The sequence below is a fragment of the Agelaius phoeniceus genome, chromosome 8 (genome assembly GCF_051311805.1).
Source record: "Agelaius phoeniceus isolate bAgePho1 chromosome 8, bAgePho1.hap1, whole genome shotgun sequence".
In the NCBI taxonomy this organism is placed as follows: Eukaryota; Metazoa; Chordata; class Aves; order Passeriformes; family Icteridae; genus Agelaius; species Agelaius phoeniceus.
Genome location: NC_135272.1, coordinates 34,835,442 through 34,863,041, shown reverse-complemented (window position 1 = coordinate 34,863,041; position 27,600 = coordinate 34,835,442). Strand labels below are relative to the sequence as shown.

The 27,600-nt window shown below is 40.9% G+C and overlaps 1 protein-coding gene across 1 annotated transcript; it reads right to left on the bottom strand.

Moving 5' to 3' along the window:
- Window positions 1-1,685: 1,685 nt before the first annotated feature.
- On the bottom strand, window positions 1,686-25,694 carry HOOK1 (hook microtubule tethering protein 1). The gene is made up of 22 exons (XM_054638136.2): window positions 25,538-25,694; window positions 21,308-21,393; window positions 19,669-19,741; window positions 19,315-19,365; window positions 18,213-18,345; window positions 17,509-17,576; window positions 16,227-16,289; window positions 15,576-15,659; window positions 12,827-12,993; window positions 12,078-12,218; window positions 10,778-10,979; window positions 9,845-9,955; window positions 9,466-9,553; window positions 9,330-9,381; window positions 8,778-8,918; window positions 8,119-8,206; window positions 7,785-7,819; window positions 7,151-7,233; window positions 6,634-6,734; window positions 6,199-6,300; window positions 5,458-5,526; window positions 1,686-5,279 (listed from the first exon to the last, which is right to left on the bottom strand). The coding sequence occupies exons 1-22, from the start codon at window positions 25,586-25,588 to the stop codon at window positions 5,121-5,123; spliced, it is 2,148 nt and encodes a 715-aa protein (XP_054494111.1). The 5' UTR covers window positions 25,589-25,694; the 3' UTR covers window positions 1,686-5,120.
- Between the last annotated feature and the right edge of the window lie 1,906 nt (window positions 25,695-27,600).

The following is a 27,600-nucleotide window of genomic DNA, read 5'->3' as shown; positions in this document are numbered from 1 at the left end:
CTTCTCCTTTTTTCAATTTTCCCTGGAGTACGACTCACCTCTTCCTAGAGGAAGCAAATTCCTCCCAGGTGAACACAGCTTCTGGCACAGCTCCTTCAGCACTGGCTGGGTGGGGGTTCTGCCACCTCCTCTGATTTTCTGTGCCAGTGGAAACAAGAGTTTGGGCTGAGATACTGTTCCTGGTATTGAGGCTGTTTCACAGACCCAGTAAGGTGGAGAAATGAGGACACATGGTGGGACACAAACCAGTCCATTTATTAAATGCTGATTTGTCTCATCCCACTCCTAGGATGAGAACAGGTTCTCATCTCTCTCCTAGGGAGAACCTGGTCAGCCCCAGCTCTACACCCCTGCTCTCCTCATGCTAGCTGCCCTCCAACCTGCTGCTGGCATGGGCTCCCACACCTCCTGTTTCCAGCAGAAACAAGAAAGTAAATTGACTTTCTAGACCTGATCTCCTTTCTTTTCATTCTCTGAGAGAAAGGGAAGGCTGCAAGTGGGCCGCATGCCTGGAATTGACTGGGGAACAGTGGTAAGTTTCTGCTGTGTGAGCAACTCCCAAAACAATTCCAGTGCACAGGAGTCATCTGACTGTTTTGTGGTACTTTTTCCCCCCAGTGCTTTGCTCAGATTCCCATTTCCTTTCCCAAACTGCTGCTCTATCCAAAAGTTTCCTCCATAGGCCTCTGCTCAGTTAAATTGCAAAAGAAGAATGCATTTCACAGGCTTCTTGAATATTTTGCCCCCTCCACCTAAACTATCTCCCACATGTGACTGACCTCAGCTTCTCCTTTCCTTTGCTCTCAGGGCTGTAATCCTGTGTTCCTCTTCCAGGGACACCCCTCACCTGAACACACAGAGCTCCTGCTGCAGTGCTTGGCTCTTCAGGAGCTGCCAGAGGATGCAAACAGGGCCAGGACTGAACACATCCTGCAGCTCAGCTCAGGCTTCCTGCACAGCTGAGCAGCTCTTCCCTTCTCCCTCACACACCTGCACACTTTGGTTTCAGTGTCTGAAACTGCTTTTATGTCCAGCCTCAGCAAGCAGGAAAACCAGTTCTTCCATAATGGCTTCACCCCCTCTGAGACAGGCCCTTCCACGCTGGGCAATCAATGCAGCTCCTCATCCTCAGATCTTCACTCCACAGGGCTGAAGGCTGCCAGTCTTCACCAACAGCACTTCTGGGCAGGGGGTAGTGCTCAGGGAATGAGAGCTGGCAATGGGACTAAGGATGGAGCACATAAGTCACCTGCAGAGCAGGCTGGACGGGGCAGTTTTCCCAACAAAAGCAAGAACAGTGATTTAGAGCTGTACCTGTGCTCTGTGTCCTCTCAGGTGGGGCTGAGAACAGGCCCAGACCCTCACCCTCCTCAGCAGCAATAATTACTGAGGTCACTCTACAGCCCATCTGCAGAGGGGTTTAATCCTTCACTTCACAAGGCCCTTAGCCCAGCTCTCAGTCTGGGCTGAGCAGAGGGAGCCAGCTTTGGGTGGGATGAAAGAACTGGAAACAGCAGAGGAGAAGAGCACAACTCATCCATACCCTCATTACAACACCTGTCTGTCCTGAACAGGGTATTTGAGGTGGTGTAAATGTACCAACATACAGAACCAGCTAGTGCATTGCCCAGAAACACCAGCTAGGGACCATTAAATACATGGCTTGGAATAAAGACACCAAAGAATTCATTTTAAAAATCTTTATGTGAATATAAAAGGATTTTTTCCAAAGAAAAAAATAAAACCAAAAGTTTAAAAATTAGTGCAATTTTTCCAGTTCTATGCAACACAGTGTTTACATTTGTTTTAAACAGAAGATGTAGACACCGATACACTGAAAACCTTAACTTAGGGGAAGGGGAAAAAGAAACAAGTAAGAAAATTATTGTACTAGACACTACCAACTCCTAAACAATTGTTTTCATTTTCTAATTTCTAAACTATTTATGGCTACCTAAATAGAACATCAGTATTGCTTATATTACTTATTTCCAAGTAAGTGTATATCATAGAAAATAGAATACCCATATATATATATATATTTTAATGAACAAAAAAATCAGGTGAAAATTTATTTTCAGTGAACATTTCTTAAACCACTATATAATAAGGTTGTTGCAAAAGAATCTTCTCAAAACTGCTGCCTGACCCATCTTGAGTAAAAGAACCTACTAGCCCATATTTTGTATTATTGCTATAAAACACTTCTCCTCCATAGTAATTAATCTTATATAAAAATAATTAACAAATGATATGTCAATCAGAACATATGTTTTTGTTTCTTTGGATCTACATTACCCGTTTTACTGGAAACTGGCTAAATTCCTAATAATGCCATTTAACTTCAGCAGGGTTCAGTGGTTACACCTCATATTTTTTCACCTCATTTATTTTCACCTCATATATTCACCTCATATGAACTGTGCTGGTACAAATTCACCTTTCAGGAGAGCCAAGGGGCCTCTCTGTTCCTCCTGCCTCAGCTGTGGTGCATCAAAGGACATGGAGTGACAGGGCTCTGCTGCTGCATGCTGGACACAGCTCAGCTGTAACACAGCAGTGCTTTTAGCAGCTTTTTGCTTTGACATGGGGGAAGCAAACACTAAAATGATCCTGACCTAATGGCCCTTCCTGCACAAGCAGATGAGCTGAAGTGAATACAACACCATGGCTTATACTCCAGTATTTATTTCCACACATCAGTTCCTCGTTCACAGGACAGAACCCAGGTTTAACTAGTTGTATAAAAGCTGTTTTAAACAGGTTCTCAGTCCCAAAGAAACCCTTGAGTGATATTCACAGGCTTCACTCCTAACAGTTTGGAAAAGCCCCAAATAAGCAACATTTCATCCAATACCTGAAAACCAGATTCATTTTGGCAACCCCAACATGATTACTGGGGACAACTGTGCCCTGAAAAAGGCTGATCCCTGCCTGTACATCAGGACTTAAATTCTTCCATCACTAGTCAGAAGACAAACTTCCAATTAAATGATAGGGAGGTTCTTAGTTATTTTTGGTCCCAGGGTCTGCAGTTTTGAGAAGTGTTAAGTCAAAGACATTTTGCTCCAAGTTTGTCACTATTCAGCACCTGACAGACGACTGACACAGCTCCACTACTGGGAGAAGTACAACAAATCAAGCCTACCAACTACATGAGTATTTGAAGGACATCCATGAAAGTTTCCATGCTGCAAAGAACGAGGGTTAAGAGACCCACTCAACACCACCAGCAACAGCTCCACGTTTCACTAGGACACACCAAATACCAGACTTTAGGAATGGAAGCATCTTGCTAAGCCTTAATCTCCTGCTCCACTGCTCACCACCACCTCCCTCCCACCCACAGCCCTGGCAAATTAAATATGCAACTGTACCTTAACAACACCAACTCCACTAACACCACTGCAGCAATAAAAGACCTCAAAACCCACGAGGTAGTCCAAAGAAGCATAGAGTCCTGAAGAACACCACCACAGACACTCTCCAACAGCCACATATCTGGCTCATGCCACACTGAGCACGAGCCTGGCTTTTAAACAATGCCTTGTGAAGGAGGAAATCTGTTGAATGCCTATTCATACATACAGCACTGGAAAACAACCACCACAACTAAGAAGCAACCCTAAGTAAGTTGTATCAAAAATGAATGCTTGCCTTTTCTCTGGCATGACATGCAATGCCCAATTAAAGATTTAAGATGTTGGGGAAGGAAGAAATCAAAGGACAAGCTATAGTGAAGGGCAGGCAAAATGACACACTATCCAAATGTCACAATTCAAAACTTTAAAATTCTGTATAGCTGAACCCTGTTCTCAAATAAAAAATGGCCTTAATGGTAAGACAGGTGTGTTTTCATTCTCACAGGCAGCTGAATTTTATATGAGATGGTGGTCTGGTACAGCACCCACAAATACTTAATTTAAGTGTATTAATTTCATTTTAAGGGCTGCTGCAATTTTATTTTATTTAACTATTGGTATAATGAACTTTTTCTAAACCATTTGCAAAGAACAAACATTAACAGGTTTCCTAACATTACAATTCAAAACAAGAGTTAGACATTTGGGAAGTAAAGTCACAAGTTTTGTGAAAGACAGCAACTTCCTGCACACAGATGTCAGGTAACAACCTCCATTTAATCTTCAATCAAACTATTACAGCTCATGCACTTTGCTCCCTGCCAACAAACAACCTCTGCTGCCAGTAACTGCCACAGCCATTTCTCACTCCTCTGCCTAGAACAGTAAGTTCAGAATAGCCACGTGAAATTACATTTAAAAAAGAGGAAATGCAATTTCCATGCACAGGCTTGTATAAATAGGTTGAAATAAATGGGGCTCCTTCCCACCTAATCCCCTTTCTGCAGATAAATGCAGTATACCAATATGCCAGACTTTCAAAATATAGCCCAGACTTTTGAGTTACTGTAATAGCTTTTTTCTTACCCAGGAAAAGACAAGCTTTTTTGGCTTAAGTGAATTCAACATCTTAAAGACAGGCTTTCCTCAGTGCTATATGCACCAACTTAACCTTTGCTTTGTTTTTTAAATAAACTGAGAAATTCTGCTTCTCATAAAACAAATCCTGTCTTCTGTTACATAACAACTGGTACCACACCTTTATTTTCTTCTATAAATGCAAGTACTTTCTTGCTTTTAAAATTGTACTTTCTACTCTAAAAAAATCTTTTTTTAAAAAGATGCTACCAATCCTTTAGATCTGTTTTCAGAAGAGCCCAGCAAAAATGCCCAATATTGCCAGTTTCCTGAAGTACACCTTTGCATAACATCTTCCCATTATAAAAGTCAACTTTCTAGCCCAAACCCACTTAAATAAAGTTTTAAATATATAGTGCCAAATTTCATATTTACAATATAATCTGAAGGCAAATAGAAATCTTTCAAGTTGTGCTTGTACATGCTGCAGTTATTAAATCTACTTGGAAAACTACATGCTACCCTCTGGCTGATCACCTTCATCCCTTCCTGACAGGCTCTGATGTTGTCATTTGCAGCTGCCCAGCATTCCAACCTCCTCTTTCATCAAGTAGGTAAAGTGGAAAGGTATAAAACATTTAAGGACACTTTAGCATGTGAGTCTTCCTCATGTCCTCGTGTTTAATCAGAAGTTGCACCTGGTACTTTAACAGTGAGGTTCCTCCTGGTGTTGGTGACGTGACGCTGCTGCGCCAGGAAGGAGCGGCCGGGCCCGGCCCCGCAGCCGCCGCTGCTGCCCACCAGCCTGGCCTCCATGCCCAGCTTCTGCAGGCTCAGGCTCTGCAAGAGTTAAACAACAACTTCAACAACAGCAAAAACAGAAGGAAAACAATTACCCATCCTGCTCATGCTTTCTTAGTATGCACACAGAATTTTTTCTGCTGTGTTTCTTAGGTTAGCTAAGATTTAACTGGTACGTGTAGCAAAAGATGTTTCAAAAAGTGGATTTTTGACCCACCTTGTTGTACCACGCAGTTACAATCAGCTTTTCCTCATAGTCACGTAGCTTGGCTATTTTGTATTCATTCTGCAAGGACAAATCTCAGTTAAACCACAAATTTTATCTGCATAAACTTGCTGCAGTTCACTGAGTGAAATAAACACAGGCAGCAGAAATGCTTCAATACACCAAATAACTACAAAGCCTAGAAGTATAAACAAAGATACTTCCATAAAAAACAGAGATAACTATCAGCCTGCTTTAAGAAGAGGCTAAACTACACAAGCTGTAGTTAGAAACACAAACAGAATTTGGAAATGTACTCTGAGGGTTTGTGTGGGGAAGTGCACAAGAGGTCTGCTGTGTATCAGAAAACCTATAAATAATTTAGTATTTTTCACCTGAAAAGAATGTACCTCCAGTGACTGGCTAATTGCTATTATATAATATACTTCCCTTGTACTCATACATAAAAGAAATGTGAGGCCACAGCATTTACAGTCAGACCTATCAGCCCACTGCATCACGCTGAGGAGTTCCTATTTGCTCAGGAAACTATTCCAAATAGTCCTGTCAATATTGCTGTGAAACTCAATGCATTTCCCCAATTTTTTCTGATGTTTGGACTATTGTCAACCATCCTTTCAGAATTTCAGCCAGGCAGATTTTACTGAATTACTAGGAAACAACATCTTGAATGAGTAATATCAGAAACAGATTATATTAAAAGTTATTTTTAAAAATATGTAAGATTTTTACCTCTAGTGCTTCAATTCTTTTGTCTTTTTCCAGTATCTGTTTTCTGAGCAACATAATTTCTGCTGATGCTGGATTTAGCTTGGGGTCTAAGGTTTTTATCACCTGGACAAGGCAAAACAAGAGCATTGCAAGTCAGTTTGATTCTCAACAGGTCTGCATTGCACCTGCTCAAAGGAGGAATGTGAGAACAGGCTGGGCACTGGTCAGGCTGTTACTGTGTACAAGAGACCACAGGTACAAAGGAATCCTTACTGCACCTCATGCTCAGCCTAAACCCTGTTTATTCTCTCAGACTTAATTGACTGCAGTTGAACAATCTGACTAAAAATGCAATTTTCAGCTACTGCTTTTAATTGGGAGGTGGGGACACAGACACTCAATCTGTTTAACAATTTATGAGGGAGGAATGCATATGCTTAGAAACATGCCACTCACATTCCTTGCTTTTTCAAGGTACATTTTATATCTTTCTTCCATTGCTTTCATATCCTCATCTTTTTTTCGTAAAGCGGCTTCCAGCTCTCCAATCTTCTGGGCTGTTTACAGAAATTATCAACAAAGACAAAATAAAAACAGACATGGTTACTTTCAGGGCTTCTGTGTTCTTTTAATTTCACCATCCCTCAAACAGAGAGCAATGTAGAAGCTAGAAGTTTAAGTTTAGAAGGTTTAAATTCTTATTTTTGTTTCAGCTGTCCCACCTGTCCCTGAAATCCCATTTTGCAGAGCACTGTTCAACAAACCTCAACCCCCCAGGATCCTCTCCCTGCCCACCACCACACACAAAACCCCTCCAGACCCCCCAGTTCAGACTAAAAGCTAAGCTGCAGCAGAAAGCCTCATCCAGACAACTATCCCATAATCCAGTGGCTATGGGAATCATTTCAGAAGAAACTTAACAGAGTCTTATTAAACAAATACAAAAAAAACCCCACACCACAAAACAACTCACGGTTCTGACTGTCATCAGGCTGGAGCTCTGCCAGATCAGCCTCCTTCTTCTGTAACTCATCATGAACCTCGTTCAACTTTTCCCTGGGAATGAAAAGTTGGGCTAAGGATTAAGCTCACAAATAATTTCAGGTTTAACAGCTGGAAGCTTAAACTTCACAACAGAAGTATTTAAATAAGTATTTTAAGCTCTAGCACTTCTTCAGGGTTTGAATAGAAATATTAATATCATAAAAGATAAAAGTTGTCACTTCTGAGTTGATCCTCCTTTAGTTAAAACTAGGAAAATTAACAATTAAGCCCCTCCAGCATCATCTTAGGAAGAATTACATCTGCTGAAAGGACTGGAAATATTTCAGAGGAGTAGAATACACTTTGAGTGATGGTTTTAGCAGTGTGTTATAGAATCAGAACAGTTAAAATGCTGGTGGTGGTGAAGAGACAGTGAAGTGGTACTGGTACTACAAGATCACCATGGTCAGAGTAAACAAAACAAAACTATGACACCAATATTTAACTCTATGCAAATTCTCAAATCAGTGGCTTAGAAAAACAAGATCTCTACCAAGATTTAAGCAGTTCCTGTGCTCTATTTAGTATAAATAAACTATTGTGGATGCATGTGCCTTACTTACATGTGTGCTGCCAATTTCTGCTTCAGGTTGCTGGACTGTGAAAGGAGAGAGTTAAAATTCAGTTGTATTTCAGTATTTCATACCATGCAACATTTAAGGACTCTTACAAATCAGCCAAGAATACTTAGCACAACTAAATAAGCCAAAGCAAATAAATCCATTGAATGATAAAACCAGAGACTTTGGAAGTAAAGTAGAAGGGTTACAGTTCCATAGAAGGAACCACAAGGAGCTTTTCAACTGAACTGCAGTTGATATAGAGGTATTGCTCAGATACACTGAAAAATAACACGCTGGAGGAGTTTAAACAAAACTGGCAAAATGTTTCACTTACTCCTTCAGTCTTGGATCCCTGCTCCTGTAAAGTCTTTTGCAGATCTTCAATCTGCTGCTGTAATCCTCCAATACGCTCCTCATTGAGCCTTTTGGGAAGAAAACTCAGTTATTGCCCATCTAAATAAATAGTTCACAGACAGATTTTTCTATTTCATTAGTTTTTCATAGGGTCTACCCAGCATGACTTAAGCCACAAATAAACTGATTTCAAATGCTTTTAGTGTGACTGGAACTTCTGCTGAAACAAACACACAGAGCTTTACTGAACATTTTATAATGAAATTCCTATTGTCACATTAAGTTTTGAGAAAACGTAACTATCAAAAGTTTTCCTGTTCTAGTAAAATTTTTTATCATTCATTGATAGAAAATCCACGGTCTAACAGTCTGAAGTTCTAGAATTAGAGGACACATCCATTCTTGGTCTACCAAGAATAATTCAGATTGAAGGAGAGTGTCCTGTAAGCAGCACTTCCTTCAGGGTATGGTACACACAGAACTCTACCACATTTAAACCACTTTCCTTCTTCCTTGCTTCATAATCCTTCATTTCTGGTGAAAGAAAAGGTTCCTGCACTACAGATGTAATGTACAAGTCACCCTAAAGACTCCAGAGATCATTTTTGCTGTATTTGAAGGTGCAGTTTGCCCCATCACCTTTTCTCAGTTTCCAGCTCGTTCACTGTCCGGTGCTTCTGCTCCAGCTCTTCCTGGAGCTCAGCAATCCGTTCATTTTCTGATCCCTCCTGTTTCAGCAGGAGCATCTTATTTTCATGCTGCAGCCGAATGAACATTTCCCTAAAGCAAAAACAAAAAAAAGGTCACTTTTAATTAAGAAGGTGACTAAGAAATAGTCCTGTTCACTCCCCCAACATTAAAGTGAGCCAGGCAAGTTGTACTTAATGATGTAATTGGGGTAACAAAGCAATTTGTTATTAAAAGGTAACTTAAAATGTTTGAAAACTTTAGGATATATGAGCAGAGTTTTAAATTGTCACTCCAAACCCAGATTTATACACAGCAATCTGATATGGTTTTAAGAAAAAAAGCAAAGTAATTTTAGTATGGGGAAATAATTATTAACACTATGTGGTGGCAAAGCAAGGTGTGGGATAAAGAATCACATTGATGTAAACACTGAACTTTCACAGAGACATTTTCATGCCCCACCTATGAACATCCCAAACAACTTCAGCCTTTGGGTCTCACCTATATTCCACTGGCAGAATTTCAGCAGCAAGATTCTCATGGCTTTTTTCACCTGAAATCACATGAGGGGTTTAATTCAGCACACTTAAAGAAACCTGTAAAGCAAATAAAAGAGTCTCTGAAGATAAAGCAGTACCTGTTTGACTCAGGTGATCCTGCTGCATCTGTGCACACCGGAGCTCCTCATTTGTCTCTCTTAATGCATCACACTGCACTATCAGTCTCTAACAAGACACATTTGAGATGGAATTAGGTCAGGCTGCACCACTTTTAACACAGAACAACATTAATCAGAAGTAATAATGACACATGCACATTTTAGGCTGGTCTTGATGATCTTGGAGATCTTTCCCAACCTTCATGATTCGATGATTCTATATTTTGTTTTATATGTGAATGCACACACACAGGGCACTAAGCTTCATTTTTATGGACCTTACTTCCAGGAAGGTTCTCCTCAAGCACAGGATCTGAGAGAGATTTAGGTGCTCAAATAAACTCTTAAAGGGACTTACCTCTTTTTCTTTCATTAAAGCTTCATATTTTTCTTCGAGTCGCTTAATTTCAAATGCCAGCTTATCAGCTCTTTTGGATTCTTCAGACAGTTTGTTATGAAGCTCCTGGACCTTTTCATAAAAGCATTATTTAGCACAGGAATGTTGCAAGAGGCTACTTTAAAAAGCTACATTAAAACAATCCTTCCTGCCCAATTCAGCCAAAATAAAACAGTTGGTTCCTCAAGCTTAAGGCAGCAGAGATGGGATGGGGGCCTCTGTGTTTTGGGGGGTTATATTGATTTTTTTCTTTTTTTATTTAACTCTTTCTTAATTCCTACTGAAATTAAAATAAAACTTGTAATTTTCATGAAGAATGGTAAGAATATGAGAGTATAAGAATATAGTGACAGGACAGGGGGAATGGGTTCAAATTGAAAGAGAACAGGTTTAGATCAGGTATTAAGAAAAAATTCTTTTCTGTGAGGGTGGTGGGACCCTGGCACAGATTTCAAAGGGAAGTTGTGGGTGTCCCATCCCTGGAAGTGTTCAAGCTCAGGCTGGATGGGGATTGGAGCAATCTGGGACAGTGGAAGGTGTCTCTGCCCATGGCAGTGGAATGAGATCATCTTCAAGGTCACCTTCCAAGCCAAACCATTCTATGATTCCATACAAATGATCTCAGTAACAGCTGAACAACCTCTCCCAGGCACACAAATTACCTCAGTCAGAGTGAAGAAGAAAAGCCTGCAGACTATGGACTCTCACATCAGCTGAGAGGGCAACTACAGTTAAGCTTGCAAGTTTAACAAACAGGGAAAAGCCCACAAGGGAACCACAGGGTATGAAGGAGTTTTCACAACTCAGAAATTCCAGAAGGACAATGCAGGGTTGTTAAGGTGTTCCCAGCTAGCTGGGGAAAAAGGAGCCTTTCAAACACCAGTGCAGCACTACCTGTTTCTTGTAGGTTTCCAGCTGGGCCCGTGCTGCGTTGGCTTTCCTGAGCTCGTCCTCCAGACTGACGGTGTTGTGCATGTACATCATGTTGGTCTCCTGCAGGGACTTCACCTGCCTGCGGAAATCATTCAGGTCCTGCAGCTTCTTCCGATACACTTCCACTGTCGACTCCAGCTTGCTTGCCTTGTCTGCAGTGGCCCTGGAGGTATCAACAGCAACCACAAGGAAATGTTACAAAACTCAAACCCTGCTGACACTCTGTTTTCAAAGAGAGATGTGACACGCTTAGCAGCAGTTACATTTCACTGCTTTATTTTTAAATGTATAATTGACACAAACTTGCTTGTAAAAACTGAAATCAGCCAGCCTTCAAGTGAGACTGACAGTCACATGCCAGAAATATGAGCAAGGGTTAGTGGGTCAAATATCCCTGAGGAATTCTGTGGCACCACAGCATCCTGTGCTACACAGTCTCCTCAAAATACTGGTACCTGGTATGATCTCCCTGGGGGATTATTCAGAATTAGAACATAACTGCTCTGTGAGAATGATCACTGGCAGATACACCCAAGAACTGTCAGCTGACCACTAAAAAAATCTACATGGTAAGAAAACATTGGGACCATACTTTTAAAATTAATTTTAATATTTGTGTTTATTATCTGCATTCATCTCTCGCCAGAAGCTGGTACAAGAAAATAATGGAAAAAATCTACAGCTAGGATTTGTTTCAGATGTTATTTAAGAACCACTAAGTTAAACACCTGAAACCACTTTTCTTTCCATGTTTTATTCATATTATTTTATGAATAGCAGATCCGCTTTCACAATACAATTTATTTTGGATATTTCTTGGGTGGTCTGGTATTTAATACAGTTTACACAAGCTGGAATGTTACATTAAATTCTCATGGAAGTTACTGTGTGTTTCATCTTCATTTTGCTAATGATCTCACTAACCTAAATCTGGCCTAGAATGCTGACACCAGAAGTTAGGTTAAAATTCTAGCTGTACATATGCTTTTGTACATGAGAACTTCCACTTTCTGTCCCATACAAAGAAGCTTAAGTTCCGTAGTCATTAATTCTGCTCCACAGACAAATTCCATGTGTCATCCTTGTCAAACAATGGAGCCTCTCCCTGAAAGGCTGCACTTCACCTCTGCTTAGCCAAAGAGCTCATTCAGGTAAGATCTGCAGAAATAACACCTCAAATAAATCCTATCCTTAAATACAAATCCTTGGATTTAGCCATCAAATCCTAATGTGTGTGTGTGAAGCTCTCTCTGCTACATACCTAAGAATGTCATTTTCATCTTTCAAGGCTCTTGATTCTTCTGCCAGAGAGGTCAGTTCATTGTTTCTATGTTGCAGCTCAATCAATTGCTTTTCTAGATCTTCACAATGGACACGATAATCATCTTTTGCAGCTTCAAGCCTACCAGATCAAAATCAGTACTTTTGTTAGGAACTCATCACTATTGCACAGTTTCTTTAGTACTAGAATTACTAAAAAGAAACAAGATACAAGGAAAACTACAGATTTAAGTAGCAGGGAAAATGTTACAATAAACATGGAACATTTTGTTGTCTACCTGTTAAATCATAATGCATTGCACACTGCAAATTTATCACATCAGTATCAAGGAATCACATGAAAAGTGATTTTGTTTCCCAATATGGATCACAGAGAGAGACCAAAGAAAGAAATAAATCAGTTCAGTAGAGAGACATGGTGGTGTTGGGGAGTTTAGCTTTTGATTTGTTGACACACAAATCAGCACTCATTTTTTTGCCTTCCATCACATTCTTTCCTTTTTTTAAGTATTAGAGGGCTATTCCAACGATAAACTGATACTTTATACAACAAGTATACAACAGATTCTTTTTCTTTTTAAATGTAAGGATTGCCTTTAAAATATGCTTAGAAAGCACTAGACAGCTTTTAATGCAAAAGAAATTGAGATGGAAAAGCCTCAAAGAGTACCAGAAATTTGCAGAGTGCATTAGACAAGTGAGAGATTTTGGGGGAAAATAATTTCATACCTGAAGTTTTCTTCTTGCAATTGTTCCAGCTGCAACTGTGCACTAAAATACTTTTTTGCAACCATGGTATTTGGATCATCAAGAGAGTCGTCTAATTGCTCTAGTCTGTCATTCATAATCTCATTTTCTGACATCAAGCTGTTTTTCTCATCCTGGAGGGCAGCCACCTAGCACAGATAAAACAGCATGAACACTGAGAGACCTGTCCAAAGAACTGAAGCAAGACAGCAATACATCACCAAATTAGTTTATGAAAAAGGCTGAGCGTTTAGAAGTTTTAGAATGTAGTTTACAGAGCACACTGGAGCATACAGATGCTTTAGTGTATGACAGTTATGAAGCACTAAAGGAAAAGTCCCTCTAAATAAAAAGACGAATTTCTGTAACTGAAACCACGGTAAAAAGGCAGACAAAGTGATATGGAGAGAAACTGCTACTTCCATTAAAAACACCATGGACGCCGTACAAAAAACTCCGAGTGCTGCTGCAACAAGTGTCCACCTTGCCTGTAGTTGACAACCAGAAGCAGCAGGGCATGGCCAGCAGCCCAGGCTGCCGTGCTGAGCGGGGATGGCTGAGGGAAGCGGGGTGGGCCGAAGCGCACACGCACGGACAGCCTGGCCAGCCTGGGGAGCATGCAACCCTGGCAGCACACACACGGCTACCCGGTGTCACAGCTAAGCACAGGGGCTACAGCACTGCACTGACAGCAGCCAGCCTCACAGCCACGAGGATTAAGAGGATAGAACCTTTCAAGTTTGTCTAGTGAAAGCTGCTGTGTTAATTTTAACGTCCTGTCGAACATAGGAGCACGCAGCATGTGTTAGTCGACTGCACTGAAACAGGGACAATATGGTTTTTTGGGTTATGTTTTCCTGAATTATAAAGTAAACCTACCTTTCTTATACTCTTGGAAAATATCAAGGAAGACTGAGACCTTACAAGTGAATTTATTAAGAATTAGTTTAAATGAGAAGCGTCAAGTCAATATTACGGCTTCAAATAAAGAAAATAAAATAAAACAGATCATGATGACATTATTAAACAGATATAATCTACAGTATGCAATATTAAGAAACAATTTGTTTGTGATCACAATTTAAAAAACTATCAGGCAAACAGATGTAAAAGTCAGAGTAACTAATCTGCCACTTCCTGAGGTGCTGGCTTTCTAGGTTCACTCCTTTTTATGTACCAGATGTCATTTACTATTTACATGCACACAAACACCTGTGAGTAGGGAGCACATCTGAGCCTTGCTCAGCCTCCTGTTCAAGGATCAGCCACTCCTTAAGCATGCACAACATTTGGACTTTCAGAATAACCCTGAAACATCACTCATCTCAGACTTAAAAAAACCCTAAAGATCATACTATGATACACAACTCAGAGCAAGTTTTACGTCTTTTCTCAGTTGCTTTCTGGTAGCTTTCTCTTCTTTTTTAATTATTTCAATGTAGCAGAAGTGGTGTCAAAGTCAACAGAAATTATGAAGAGAGGTTTTAAGGACACACCACAGTATTACAGAGCTGTGTTGTCATTAACTCATCAGTTTATATTCAGTATCTTTCCCTTGAACACCTTTCACCTGTCCCATGCCATGTTACGAACAACTGGCTCTGCATTACCTATGATTAATTAATAGAGAATTCTGGAAGAAAAGCCAGGGAGAACAGGAGAACACCTGGGACTTCTCCTGCAGATTCTTCTCACAAGCATTTTTACATCCCTGCTTTCACTAGGAAGCCTTACAACTGCCTCAAGAAAAAAAGAAAATTAAATATCAACTCAGTTATAGCAGTAGCTTCCTGGGCATGGCAAGGAGCTCTGAGCTGCTTTAGACACAAGTATTCTGCTTTTACAGTTGTCTTTGTCAGCAAGAAATGCAAAAGTGGCCTCTGCTTTTGTGGGTGCTCATTTCCAGAGGCTCTCACAGCCAGTACAGCCCTCTGGCTCCTACAAGAAGATGCCACCCCAATGTTCTCTTTGTGCAGAGCCAAATCTGACATGAATTGCCTTCCCAGATAAAACTCTTTCTATTTTCAGATTATAGTGCCATAAGAGATGGGCTAATAAGTGATTTTTTCTTTAAAGTGTTGATTGAAATGCAAATTTCTCTTTATTGTCATGAAGTCCTCTTTCCTTTCTCTCAAGAGTGACTTGATTAACTGCTATATCCATTAAAAACAAAAATAGGCCTATTATTAGTGTTGTTTGAAAATGTCAGCAAGGATCTATTAGTTTTCATTATTTTTATCCTGAAATCTCCTCCATGTTGCAATTGTGTATGAGAAAAAGTTAGCAAGTTTTAGATGAATTACAAATTTTTGTCCTTCATCAACTCCTATTGAAACAGCATGATTTTCCTATGATTAAATGTAATTACTGTTTAGGACATGAACTGGATTTTTTGGACACAGTACATAAGACTAGAGGAATAAGAATGAAAAGGGCAATTTTTAAAACCATGATAAGGTTGGTTTAATACTACCTGCTACTAATGGTAAACATTAACCTGAGACAAAGAACCTTTGAGATAAGCTGGCACGGGGCCTCAGCTTACACTTCCATCAGAAAACTCTTTCCAGTAATTGCATTTTGGATCCCAGAATAATTTCTTTTCCCCCACAAGCAGCTACAAATTCTCACAAAAATTTAAATGCAAAATGCACTTTGCCCTTAAAAATTTCTGCATCTTAATAGCAGCACCACTACATATTAAAGAAACAAACAACTGACTGTTTCTTACCTGCAAATCCAGCTCTTGACATCTTTGTGCCAATTCCTCTTTTTCTGCTCGTGCTTCCTGAAGGTCTTCCAAGGCTTTTTTAAGCTTTCAAAAACAAGGCAGTCAATCACTATGGCCCATATTCAAAGTACTCAGTTACAGCTTCTAAAATGCCTCAATTGCCTACACCCATTGTTTAAGTTGGCTGTTGGGTGCACACATTGCTAGATCAGAATCCCTGCTCATTTCACCTGCCTGATTATCACACTTAGAAATTAAATTACTGAAACACAACAACCTAGACTAAAGGCATAACAAAACACAGGAATGTGCTGCCACCATTTTCATATGCCTTTAAAGAAAAGTTCATTTTATGTGCAACACCTTGTAGTGTTCAGATTATCAGGAATTTACACAACCCCTTTAAAATAACCTGAAGTACTCAGCCTGACAATGCTGATGGTGCACCCCTACCCCTCCCTGCAATGTAGGTTTGCACTGACCAGTTTTACCCCATGTAGTCACTGTGGGTTTTTAAAGAAGCTATAGAATAACACTGAAATTTTCAGTTAATTAGCACTGAAAACCAGCATTTCTTCTTTTAAGGGATGGCCAGATACCAACTTACAGTTCAGGCTTGATCTACAATAGCAACACAGATCAGGCAATTACCTGCAGTTCCACTTCACTTGATGCATCACATGGAGAAGCACTTGTTACCTCCTTGCTCATGAGCTACAGAGAGAGGCCACAGGAAAAAAGGTTAAATTAGAGGTTACAGATCTGTGAGTTCACTGTCTACTGAGTACCAACTGTATTTTCCATTGTTATTGCATCCCTTCAATATACCAAAACAGATTAATAATGCTCCTCCTCATCTCATGGCTGGTAAAAGATTTTAACAGATCTACACTAAGATGATTTTTTTACCTCCTTCCTCTCAAAATTAATCAAGTTTGCAGTAACATTGTATTGGATGAATGTGTGATGTGTTGAAGGTATTGCCAGCCCCTAGTCAGTCAAACTGGAATGAACCAAAAGACAGGATTTCACTCCACTGATTTAACAGTTTTCACATTTCTTTGTGTCCCATTAATTGCCACTAAACAAACAAAGAGAACATTACTTCTCAGATACAAAGATGTACAGTGTGTATTTACCAACAATTAAAGGGCTTTAATCCTCTCAGAAATTACTGAATTATTTCTAGACCTTCTTCTAGAAAGTTTACTTAGTCAGAAGACAACAAACACAAGCTTTATGGATTTATTTCTACCAACAGGACAAGTACAACTTTAAAGACTATACAGACAATTTAAATCTAAGTTATAAAGCTTATTACCAACTCCACTGTTACCTTGATGAGGGTGCAATTACACACCACCTTCTCTTCACAATCAGAGTTTAGTTTTTGCCTCTCTCCACACTCTGCTTCACAGTCCTGAAGCTCTCAGAAGCCAGTGACTGCAGAGCTAAGCTGTGAGCTGGATCACTAAGATGATCCAACCAAGAACAAATTAAGACAGGAGGAGGAGCACACCGTGACAGAAATAGAAGAGATGCAGCTGCAAGCTTCTAAGTCACAGTCTGGAATGGTCTGTCAGAACAATGCAACCTCACAAACACAATCAGCTTAACTCTGGGACCAAGACTACAGCACTGGAGACAATTTCAGAATCTAACTTCAGTATAATCAGTGGTTGGCAACTGTATACATTTCTTGTGTGGAACAAAAAAACTTAAAGCATTTGTTGTACGTTTGGGCACCATGAGTCTAAAACCAAAACCTTTTGGCTGGGATTTAAGGTCTCTTGGTCCCAAACCTCCCAAATAATTTCAGAAAGTACTTATACTCCTCCCTGACCTTTGCTTGGATGAAAAAATTCTCAAAAGGTCAACAAAAAGGTTTTTGGACTATTCAACTGACAGGATCAGGATATGAACTGTTACCTACCTCTTGAATGGCTGTCATGACAACGTGCTGAACAGACTCCTCAAGGGTCATGATATTCTGTATGTGCTCTGTGAAAAAGGATTTGCAGTGACTCATGACAATGGTCACCTCAATGGTTTGAGTAAAATGATAAACTGTGTTTGCTGAAAGATCCAGAAAAATCTATAATCCATAAAGCTCCCTCAAAACAAGTAGTGGTCTCTTTATACAGAGAAGTACCATCATTATTTTCCAGTAATATGGCAGATAAGCACAAAAGATTATAAACTCTTAACTGGACAAATCTAAACTCTGCCTAAGGAGAGATGCCAATAGAGCATGGAGGATTAGTTCTGGTAACGAGAGAGAAAACAACCAACTCAGTCTTGAGCCTCTGCAGGCAGAGAAGCAGTTTCTAATTTAAGGACTTAATTTAATTTTGCTATATTTGCATTTGAATAGGTCTTGGTACATATTTTAACAATATGAATAAACCATACACATTTCAGACTCTATTTTTAAACCTACTCTGAACAAAGTTTTGAGTTTTATTCACAGACATTTCCCAGGGAATTTCTGCTTTTAAGTGAACTCCAGCTTCAGATCAGCAATTCAGCAAATTAACAATGTTGATGGATAAGAAAGAGAAGTTTCTACATCTTTTCCACCTTAACTATCACCTGAAGCAATCTGCTGTTTGCTGAGCAGGTTAAGGTAGTGCCTACCTTGTTTCTTCTCACAGTTGACTGCACAACCCAAAATAAGCTGCAGGAGCCTGCCCAGTTCAGTGGGATCTGAATTCTCAGATATCCGGGTCAAGTCTGGAATAAGCTCTTCTGCAATCTGCTGACCCAGGAACTGAAAAAAAAATTTAATATTATAAGAAAAAGTAGACTCTCACTTTTGTACAACATGAAATCTGGTATCATGTAGGAAATCTGGGCTCAACGAGCTAGCCAGAGAAAATGCCCTAGAAGTTTGTTATCAGGTTTAGTTCTGAGCACTTCTACAAGAAAAAGTGACAATAGTAAAAGTTATGGGGACAGTTCTCATATATGAGAGAATTCATTTATTTCACCAACATAATAGAAAAAGGAATTAATAACACTTCCAGATGGAGTTGCTTCCAAATCCTTCAAAAAGCTTCTCATAACCTTAAAGAAGTTCTGCTTCTGGGCCTGCCAGAGATCCTCAGAACTGGCAGCACATCAGGGCCTGGCTCTTGGTGTCACAGCTCAGCCCAGCAGGACCAGGAAGCCACAACAACATCTGGCAAGTTTTTCTAAACCATACCCATTACATAACTGTAATCACATCAATACAAAATTCAGCAATTTTTTTAAACTTAAAATACAGCAGCCTTTTATGGCTACTGTACTCATCCCTGCATAAGACAGAACAAACTAATACTGTCCAGGAGGATTCCTACCTTGGCTCCCAGCTTCCCACTGAATATCATAAAACCTACACTGGGGTTGCTGAGTCTGTTCTGCTGTGTACAAAAGGATTAAAACTTCTCTAGACAAGAGCAAACATGAACACACACACAAAAGTCAACAGGATTCTGCAGCTCAGTCCTTTCAGCATCCACCTGGGCAGAGACATGGCTCCCAGTTCATACTCCAAGAGCCTCATCTAAAACACACCTGCTCAAATTAATTTCATATTCACTCAGACCTCCCACTTAATAGATAATTATCATACATCTGCTGCCTAAAAGGTCCTCAGAACAAATTACAGCTTTTTTTCTACTTGGCTAAGTCAAGGGGAGCAATAATCATTGTGTTTAATGATGAGAACAACAACAGTAAATTGTTTTTTCCATACCTCATGATAGTAGTCCATAATTCCTTGCAGTATCTTCTTCAAATTACTGGACTAGTTGTTGTACATGAAAGACAAGGTTATAATTTTATTAAAAATGTTGCTTCTCATTAAATCAAATAATAATTTCTAATAAAATTGGTTACAAGGCAGTGCTATGAAAGGACATAGGAAGAGAAATATCACAGCAGAAAATCCCCATCCAGCAATGCTGGAAGGCTCTTAAACAGACAATTCAAGCTCATTTAAAATATCCTTGAAAAGCTTGAGCTTAATTCTCTAGGTTTTGGACTGCCAGATCTCAGAACAGGCACAACATCCAACCCCACAAACTGCATTATCTTCAGTTTTAAATACCTTTATTCTCCAGTTGTCACCAACATCTTCTTTGATGCGACTGAGCCAAGATGCATCAAACCAGGCAACATCTCTGAAATAAAATGAAATGATTAATCAATGAGCACAGACTTAAATAAAATAAATAAGACAGCAAATTCCCAGCACTTAAATCATCTGATGCTGAACTCCAGTGTCTAACAAGGCATGAATTCCTGGAAATTGCAATGTAAACTTATATCACGGGAGATTTCCATGCTGCTGGCTGCATTAAGGCACATTCCAGGGCTGGGAGGATTTCTCTGTGTGCCTGAGCCAGCTATGGATGGAGCACAGGGATGTGGAGGCCTTTGTCATGCTGAATTTTTATACCTAATAAAGTAACCATAATGAGCTTTTTTTTGATTAGTGCTGACATTATGTTTGGTACCTATTTCTGTAGGCTGGATTAACTAATGTTCACTCCAATTTGTCAAAGGCACGTGTTAAGGAAACCCTTTAAACTACTGGCATTTTGTATATTTTGTATGTCTCTGGTTGCCCTGGGCAGAAGGGGATTCAGTTTGCCAGCATAAACAAGGATAAATTGCTGAGGGAGGGGTTACACACGCTCAGCTGCCAAGCAGCACAATCACAGCATATTTAACAATATTTAACTTTGACAGTGCACTGTTTATTCACTGGTCTCAAAGCACCTAATAAAGGACAATCATTATCCCCACTTGCACAAGAACCAGCTTGGTGATAGCAAGTTTGCCCAAAGCATGTGGCTGCCTAATACCCCAAATACATAGGAAGCAACCCCTCAGCAAACCCTAAATCAATTTTTGCCATGTCCAGAAAAAGGGTGAGCTGTCTTCAAAAAGTACATTTAAAATCTTTACAGACAGACAGGAGGGTTTCTGAGCTCATTTTTTTGGGGGTGAGGGGTGGGGAGGGGGGTGGATTGTGATGGTGTTGAAGTAATTTCTTAGTAATTACAAAATGATACTTTGAACCTGAGGTGTAATGCAGACTTCTCTTCAATTACCTGGGCCAACAATAACAATAAAATTGCAGTGATGACTTGTTGTATGATACTATTTCAAAACAAGACTTGCATTACAACCCTCTATGCAAATTTCAAAACTAGTGTATCACTCAGACAATCTTCATCACATCAATAAAATAGCTATTCAAAAGCAAAATAATTCCTATTAATTGCAATTGAAGTTTTACAGTTCTTGTCTTCCACACGAATAGTAAGTTGTCATTTAAAACCTAGAACTTAAATCTAAATACATTGAGCAACCTCAGGAAGAAAAGAACACAAAGCCATGCCTTTGAATCTTTAGTTTCTCATTCCAAAAGGGAACACATTGCCTGAAGCATGGAAATAGTGCTGATGGGAAAAGTGAAGAAGATAATGTTATCCTTGCCCAATTATCCCCAAGTATGAATTTAATACTGCAGTATTTGTACATCTTCTCACCACCTTTTCCACCATGTCATGAATCAGCCATTATATCATCCCCCAAACAGCAATACAAAGGCATAACCTATCTTCTGATTTAAACTGTCCACTCTGAATTTCTGCCTACTTTAAAAGCAACTATGTCTGTCAAACACAAAAACCTCAGGCAATTGAATCCCTCCTCCTCCAGCTGAAGAATCAACTTACATTTGGTGAAGCACCTGAGCCATGGCAACCCCGTTAGTCAAGTCTTGGACATCCCTGCAGGGTGCAGCTGTATTGAATGTCTGGAGCTAAAACAGGGAAAAACACTGGGGTTTAGTTCAGCAAACAATAAATTAGCTGCTATCTTCCTTCTCCCCTTTCAAGCACAACCATGTAGCAAGATGTCTTGCTTGAAATCCTTTTTGAACCACACAGACTTGAAGCCAACCCAATTTTCTCAAGTTGTGACTGTTATGACTGGTGGCTTAAAAAGTTGGTAGGAACACCCACACTCTGTTTTTTCATCCTAGGCCTTCTCTTGCAAAGCAGATTATGTAAAGATAACTTGGGAGACTAAAGTCATATTTATCCAGCCTTTGAGTTATGTTGTAATGCTCAGTTGTGGACATAACTACCTAAAAAAAAACCAGCATCACAATAAGGTTATCAGAAAGTTAATAGGGGAAAAAATTCCAGTCTTTTACTACAAGAACTTAGAAATAGGATGGGATTACCTCAATGTTAAAATGTTTCTCTGTTTTAAATATTGTGGGATGTTTTTCAAACTATCCCCAAGCTTATAGACAACATTGTGACAGAATTAGCTGCATATTTAGAATTGTAATATTTTAATCTTCCAAAGACAATCAACTCAGAACTAATTATTCTAGATGAGAGAGCCATTTCCATACACAGGTGAGTTCATCACAGTTACTCAGGAAAATAAGAGCCTTCTTTACCACAATAAACAAAACAGAAAGTTTATTATTAGTACTACTAAAAGACAGAATAAATGGGAGCAAGTATGAATCCTTATAAACCCTGTCCACTGCAGAAACTGACTTCTTAAACTCTTTGCACTTACAATGTCCTAAATTACCTGTCCCTCTGCAAGAGGGCTTTCCCAAACATCCTGTGCAGCACAAGCTTCTTCAGAACTCCTGGTAAAAATGACCTTGTGTTTGGGAAATGGAGCTACTGGGACCAGAGTGATGAAAAAGCAGATTTCAGCTGGGAGAATCTGAGACAGTTTTTGTCCACTCTGTGTTTATAAAGAGTGACCATAATTCTGAATACTTGTTTTCTTCCTTCAGGAAGAATCCAGTCAAGCCAAGAGAAAAATAGGCAGAGCAAGGGGATTTTTTTTTAATTTAAAAAGTGGGTTTAAATCCTGTCTTACAGGAAGTGAGAAGTCAGTAATCCCTCGTAGGTTACATAAAAGATTAAGTGGAACAGCACAGCCCAAAGCTGCCATGCCTGACAGCACTGGCTTCTACTATTCCAGCAGCCTCAGCACAAGCACAGGCACGCAAGTTTACACTCCAGGCTGGGCTTCCCAAATCCAGAGTTTTATGGCACAATGTTGTGGTGCTGCCACCTGCACATGGCCCTCATAAAGCAAGGAAATTGCCCTGCACAGGTGCAACCCTTTCACCTGAGCCTGTTAGGGCAGACAAACAAGGCCTTAGAAAACCCTGAGATGCAACACTGCTTTATGCATGATCTCCCAGAATAGAAACAGCTAATTAAAATTAAGTAAAAAGCAGAACTGACAGTCTAGGTTTCTCTATGTATTTAAAAGTTGCATGAGGACCTAGAAATAATAAGAGAGTAGAAATATTAATTATGGGTTCTCCAAGCCGCATGCCAGCCCCATCATTTCATCAAAATGGATTTTTACTGCTCTTGCAAAACTAATATAAGTGGCAGGCGTGGGGAGGAGGCTGGAAAAAGAAGCCACAGACTTCAGGACTGCAGCAATGCTCTTTCTTCCCTCATTTTTTTCAGTTTTACTAAATATAACTGCAAGGATAGGCTGCTACTCACACTGAAAACCTTTTTGTGAATCCCACCCCAAATGCACTCTGCCACTTGCTGCTGTAAGTTCTTCTCTCAGACACAGAGCTGTAATGCTCCCAATATACATCTGAAAAGTTAATTTTGTAGCTCTACCACCAAACATTTGCAGATGAAACATGAGTGTAAATAAAGAGTGCCCAGCAGAAATCAGCCCATCCACCTGGGAAGGTGTGCCCTCAGCTTCCCCAACAATGAGTTACTCCATTTCACACCCAGATTATACACACAAGGCACAGAGGTTTTACAGAGTAATCAAAGAGATTTTAAAATAAAAATAAACATTCCCATGCCGAAACCAAGTATATTAATAGAATAAGTCAGTCACTGGACAGAATGAACACTACCAGTGATGCCAGGGCCAAGCAGTGCACTTACAGTGGAAAATGCTTCCAATTTAAGATGTAGCCATACCTCCAGACCCTGCTTTGGAGGCTAAGGCAGTACAGCACTGAAAAACATCCAATTAACTTTTCCTCTACACAGAGAAAAAATAACTAACTTAGAAAATTGTTTCTGCTGCAGCTTGTGAGTTCCACCATAGCAGGTATTACCTAAGTCAATTTTTCATGGATACTCATAAACATTACCCCTATAATTCGGTTTAGCTGCTTTATGTTTTTCCTGTAAAATCCTCAGAATGTAAAATTCAGTGACACCTGGGCTAGAGAAACAACAGGAAACATTTTTATTTGAATCCTCTCTTTCTTCTCTGGACCCAACATGTTTTCTAATATCGCATTTGGTAAAATAAAATTAGGAAAATGCCAGATCTGGCAGCAAAATGCAGAGAATCATAAGCATCTGTTTGCTATATTAATGAGTAAATAAACTGAGAAGCCATTAGAAGCAGAGAGTTACAGAACCTTTTTCTCTCTAAACACAGAGCACTCCATCCCCCTCTCCTCACATCACTTTTCTCCCTATTATTCACACTGAAGTTCAAATTGTGAAAGGATGTTTCAAACACATCCAAGTGTTAAGAATCAGTTTCTAAGTTGCAAACTAGGCCTGAGAAATAGGGTGCTAAATCTAAAAACATGCAGCTTCTGAGTGCTGTACAGAAAACCCGAACACAGGGTTGGGTCTTCCCTTACACTGACACAATTGCTCACTTTAAGGCCAGTTAAGGTTCCATTAAGATTCATTATGTGATTACAGCTGTGAGCATACCAAAAATGACAATTAGGATAGCAATATTTAAAGCAGGAATTGTGAAAAATAAAAGAATCCAGCACTAACAGGATTTTTGTGAAAGAGTTCAGGATTGCAGTGATTTTTTTTTTGCCATTGAATCACGATGGAGGTATTCTCACCTGACTACTGAGGGGAAAATACAAAGTTAAAGAGCCCCAAAAAAGAGAAAGATTAAATAACAAAAGATATCCAACATAAGGCCACCAAAATTCTAGAGAGCAACAAAACCTTGGAAGAATACAGTGTCACTAAAAGGAAAATGGAAGGAGGAAAAAGAAAAGGAAGAAATTGTTTATCAGTGATTTATTACAAACTTGAACTCATCAACACTTCTGTACTGCCATGCAGAAATCAAGAACACTTACTCAGGCTGCTGCTCCTGTTACTTTTACCAGTTTCATTCCTGGATTTCTACAATGCCTCTAAAACACTCCCTTCTCTCCATGATTTACACTTCAGAGGCAAAACTCCTGCTATTTCTAGAGAAACCCTTCACACAGGTAACTGTGACCTTCCCTGCCAAGATTTCATGCTGAAGTTCTATTTCATAGAGCTCCCTGTCACCGAAATTACTGCACCTGCAAAACCAGAGTTACAGAGAAGGTCACAGAAGAAGCTTGGAGAGAAAGATAAAGAGGAAGTAAGAGTAATTGGGGAATTTAACAAATATGTTTGTACTCGGTGACCTAAGTCTTTTCCGACCTAAATAATTCCGCAGTTCCAAACAGGTGCCTCTGGCACAGGTAACATCACACACCCAGGTGTGGCGTGCCTGACTAATAAACGCTTTAACCAGCCGGTATGAAAATACTCTGAGGTTTCTACGCCTGTCAATTCAAATTAATTCCATTTATTTATTAATAGTGTTAATTGCCGAGCAGTTTCCACACTGAAGCCACCGCTGGAGAGCCGCACTTGGGCCCACGGGATATTCCGACCGCCACATCCACACCTCGAGGGTGCCGCGGGAACACTTGCTGGCTGTGAGCAGCGCGTCCCAGGCAGCCCCGCTGCCGCGGCCGTGCCCGACCCACCCGCAGCTCCTGCTCCGCGGGCGGGGACCGAGGGAGGGGTGGCCGGAGGGACGGGGGGATGGATGGAGGGAAAAACCCCCACCGCTGGCGCCTCCTCGCTGCCCTCGTGGGTCCCCAGAGGCGGCAGAACCCCCGCGCCACTCACCCAGAGGATGAGGCTGTCGCAGAGCAGCGGGTCCGCCGGTTTCGCCTCCATGGCGGCGGTGGCTGCCGCGTCCCCCCCGCCCTCAGGCCGCCCCCGCTCCGGCGGCTCCGGCCGCGGCTCCGCTCCGCCCGCGCGTCCCCGAGGGGGCGGGGCCGCCGCCAGCGCCGACCACTCAGCGCCCGCCCCTGCCCTCAGAGGCCGGAAGTGACAGCACCTCTGACCAATCAGAGCGGAGAAGGGGTGCGCTCGCGCCAATCACGGTGGGACCCGTTGGAGGCGGGGGTTGCCCTCACGGCCGCGCCGCCTCCGTGAGGGGGCGAGTCGGGATCGTGTCACCCGCCCCGGGCTGACGCGTGGGCCAAACGCGATCGTGTCACCCGCCCGGAGTGACCTTCTGGGCTGAGAGTGGCCCCGCGTTCCCCCCGCACGGCCCGAGAGGCGCCGCTCCGTCCCAACATGGCGGTGCCGCCGCTTCATAGCCCGCCCCGGCTGTCAGCGCAGCCGCGGGCACGGACGGGCCGGGGAGGTCACGGGTGAGGAGCTGCTGGCGTGGTGCAGAATTACCTGTGCTTAAGGTGTAGGTAGGTCAGTGTACCTGTACCTGCCACAGACACTGCTTTCAGAGCAGGGTAAAGAATTGCTTAAAAAAATAGTTAAATTAAAACAAAAAAAGGTTAAATGATGTGAAAATACCAAGTCAATTATCTGGGGAGGTGTAGGATTAAGAGCACTCTAAGCACGGGTGTGAGGAACAGCTGCTTTAACTCTTCTAGAGGTGGGAAATGTGCCCCCTTCCAAAAGGATGGATTGAGAAGGGTCGGGGCAGTTTTACCTAGTCTTCATTCATATTGTCATTTCTTCTTTTCAGGCTCAGAGTTGTTCCTGCCCAAAGCCCAGCAGCCTCCAGTGCCTTGACCTCCAGCGAGGTGTGAGCTGTTCCTCCAGAGCAGCTCCTTCCTGCCCCGGCAGAGCCCAGGGCTCGCAGCCAAGGCTCTGCCCCAGCCCTCACAGCACATCAAACCCCACCACACGCCCGCTTTTCATCTTGCTTAGTTCACTACACGATAGCTAAAATGTACGAGTACTTCTTCTGTTTGATCTTTGTTTTGTTCCAAAAAATACTGTATTTGTTTGATAGGAAGAGGTTAGCCTTATTTGATCAGAACTTATGGATGCCTGAGCCAGGATCCTTCCTGTCTGCTATAGCACTCTGCCTCAGGCATTCCAGAGAAAAGTCTCAGCACCTTACACTAAGGAGATGTATTTATTCTATCTCTTTCCTGTTTCACCAGAAGAATTTACTTAAATTTTCCTTCCACCAGCCATTTTTTACTAATTTGAACAATTTTTTTTTTCTTAGCTGATTTAATTTTGTGACCATTTCCATATTGCCTGTTGTTACAGAAGCATACAGGACGGCATTAAACACATCAGTGTTCAGGTCAGCCTAAGAGTGGACTAAACAACTTGAATAATAGCTGCTACGGGCAGCATCTGCTGTTTTTTGCCTGTTCTTCAAGATACATACTTTAATTTTCTATTACTGATTCTACTTTGTCTCACAGAGGTTAAAATTGTGGTGATGACATGATGGTATTTACATAACTATTTCCCCTCCTAGTGTTCTCCAGAACTGATAGACTCGAGAGTGGACTTGGATTTCTGGAATCCCTATTACTGTTTCCTTCACCAAAGGTTCTTAAAGAGATTTGGTTGCCATGGAAGATTAACATAAATCCTTATTAAAAATAGAATAAGAAATAAAAGGTTTTTACAGTAAAATCCCCCAGAGTTCTGTGCTAGGATTTGTACTGTTTAGCATGCTCATTTTAGTTTTTTTAGTATTTTTGCTCTTTTAAAATTTCTACTGTTTTGGTTTTTTTTTATTTTATCCCTCTTTACTTTGTAGTTTCCATAATTTTATGTCCTTTCCCGAGGGTTTATTCTCATTCAGCAGCATCCAGAAATGATAATTCCTGAGGGATGGCAGTGCTGGAAGGGTGCTCCAGGCTGGGCAGGGCAAGGAGTGCAGCTGAGATGCGTGAACAGACAAGGCAGGCTGT

Coding starts and splice junctions, on each gene's coding strand:
- HOOK1 (XM_054638136.2), bottom strand. CDS start 25,588: ATGGAGGCGAAACCGGCGGACCCGCTGCTCTGCGACAGCCTCATCCTC. Junction 12,994..15,575: donor GTCAAGAGCTGGATTTGCAG/GTAAGAAACAGT, acceptor TATCTGTGCTAG/GTGGCTGCCCTCCAGGATGA. Junction 6,301..6,633: donor ACCTTGAAAAAGCAAGGAAT/GTGAGTGGCATG, acceptor TGCCTTGTCCAG/GTGATAAAAACCTTAGACCC.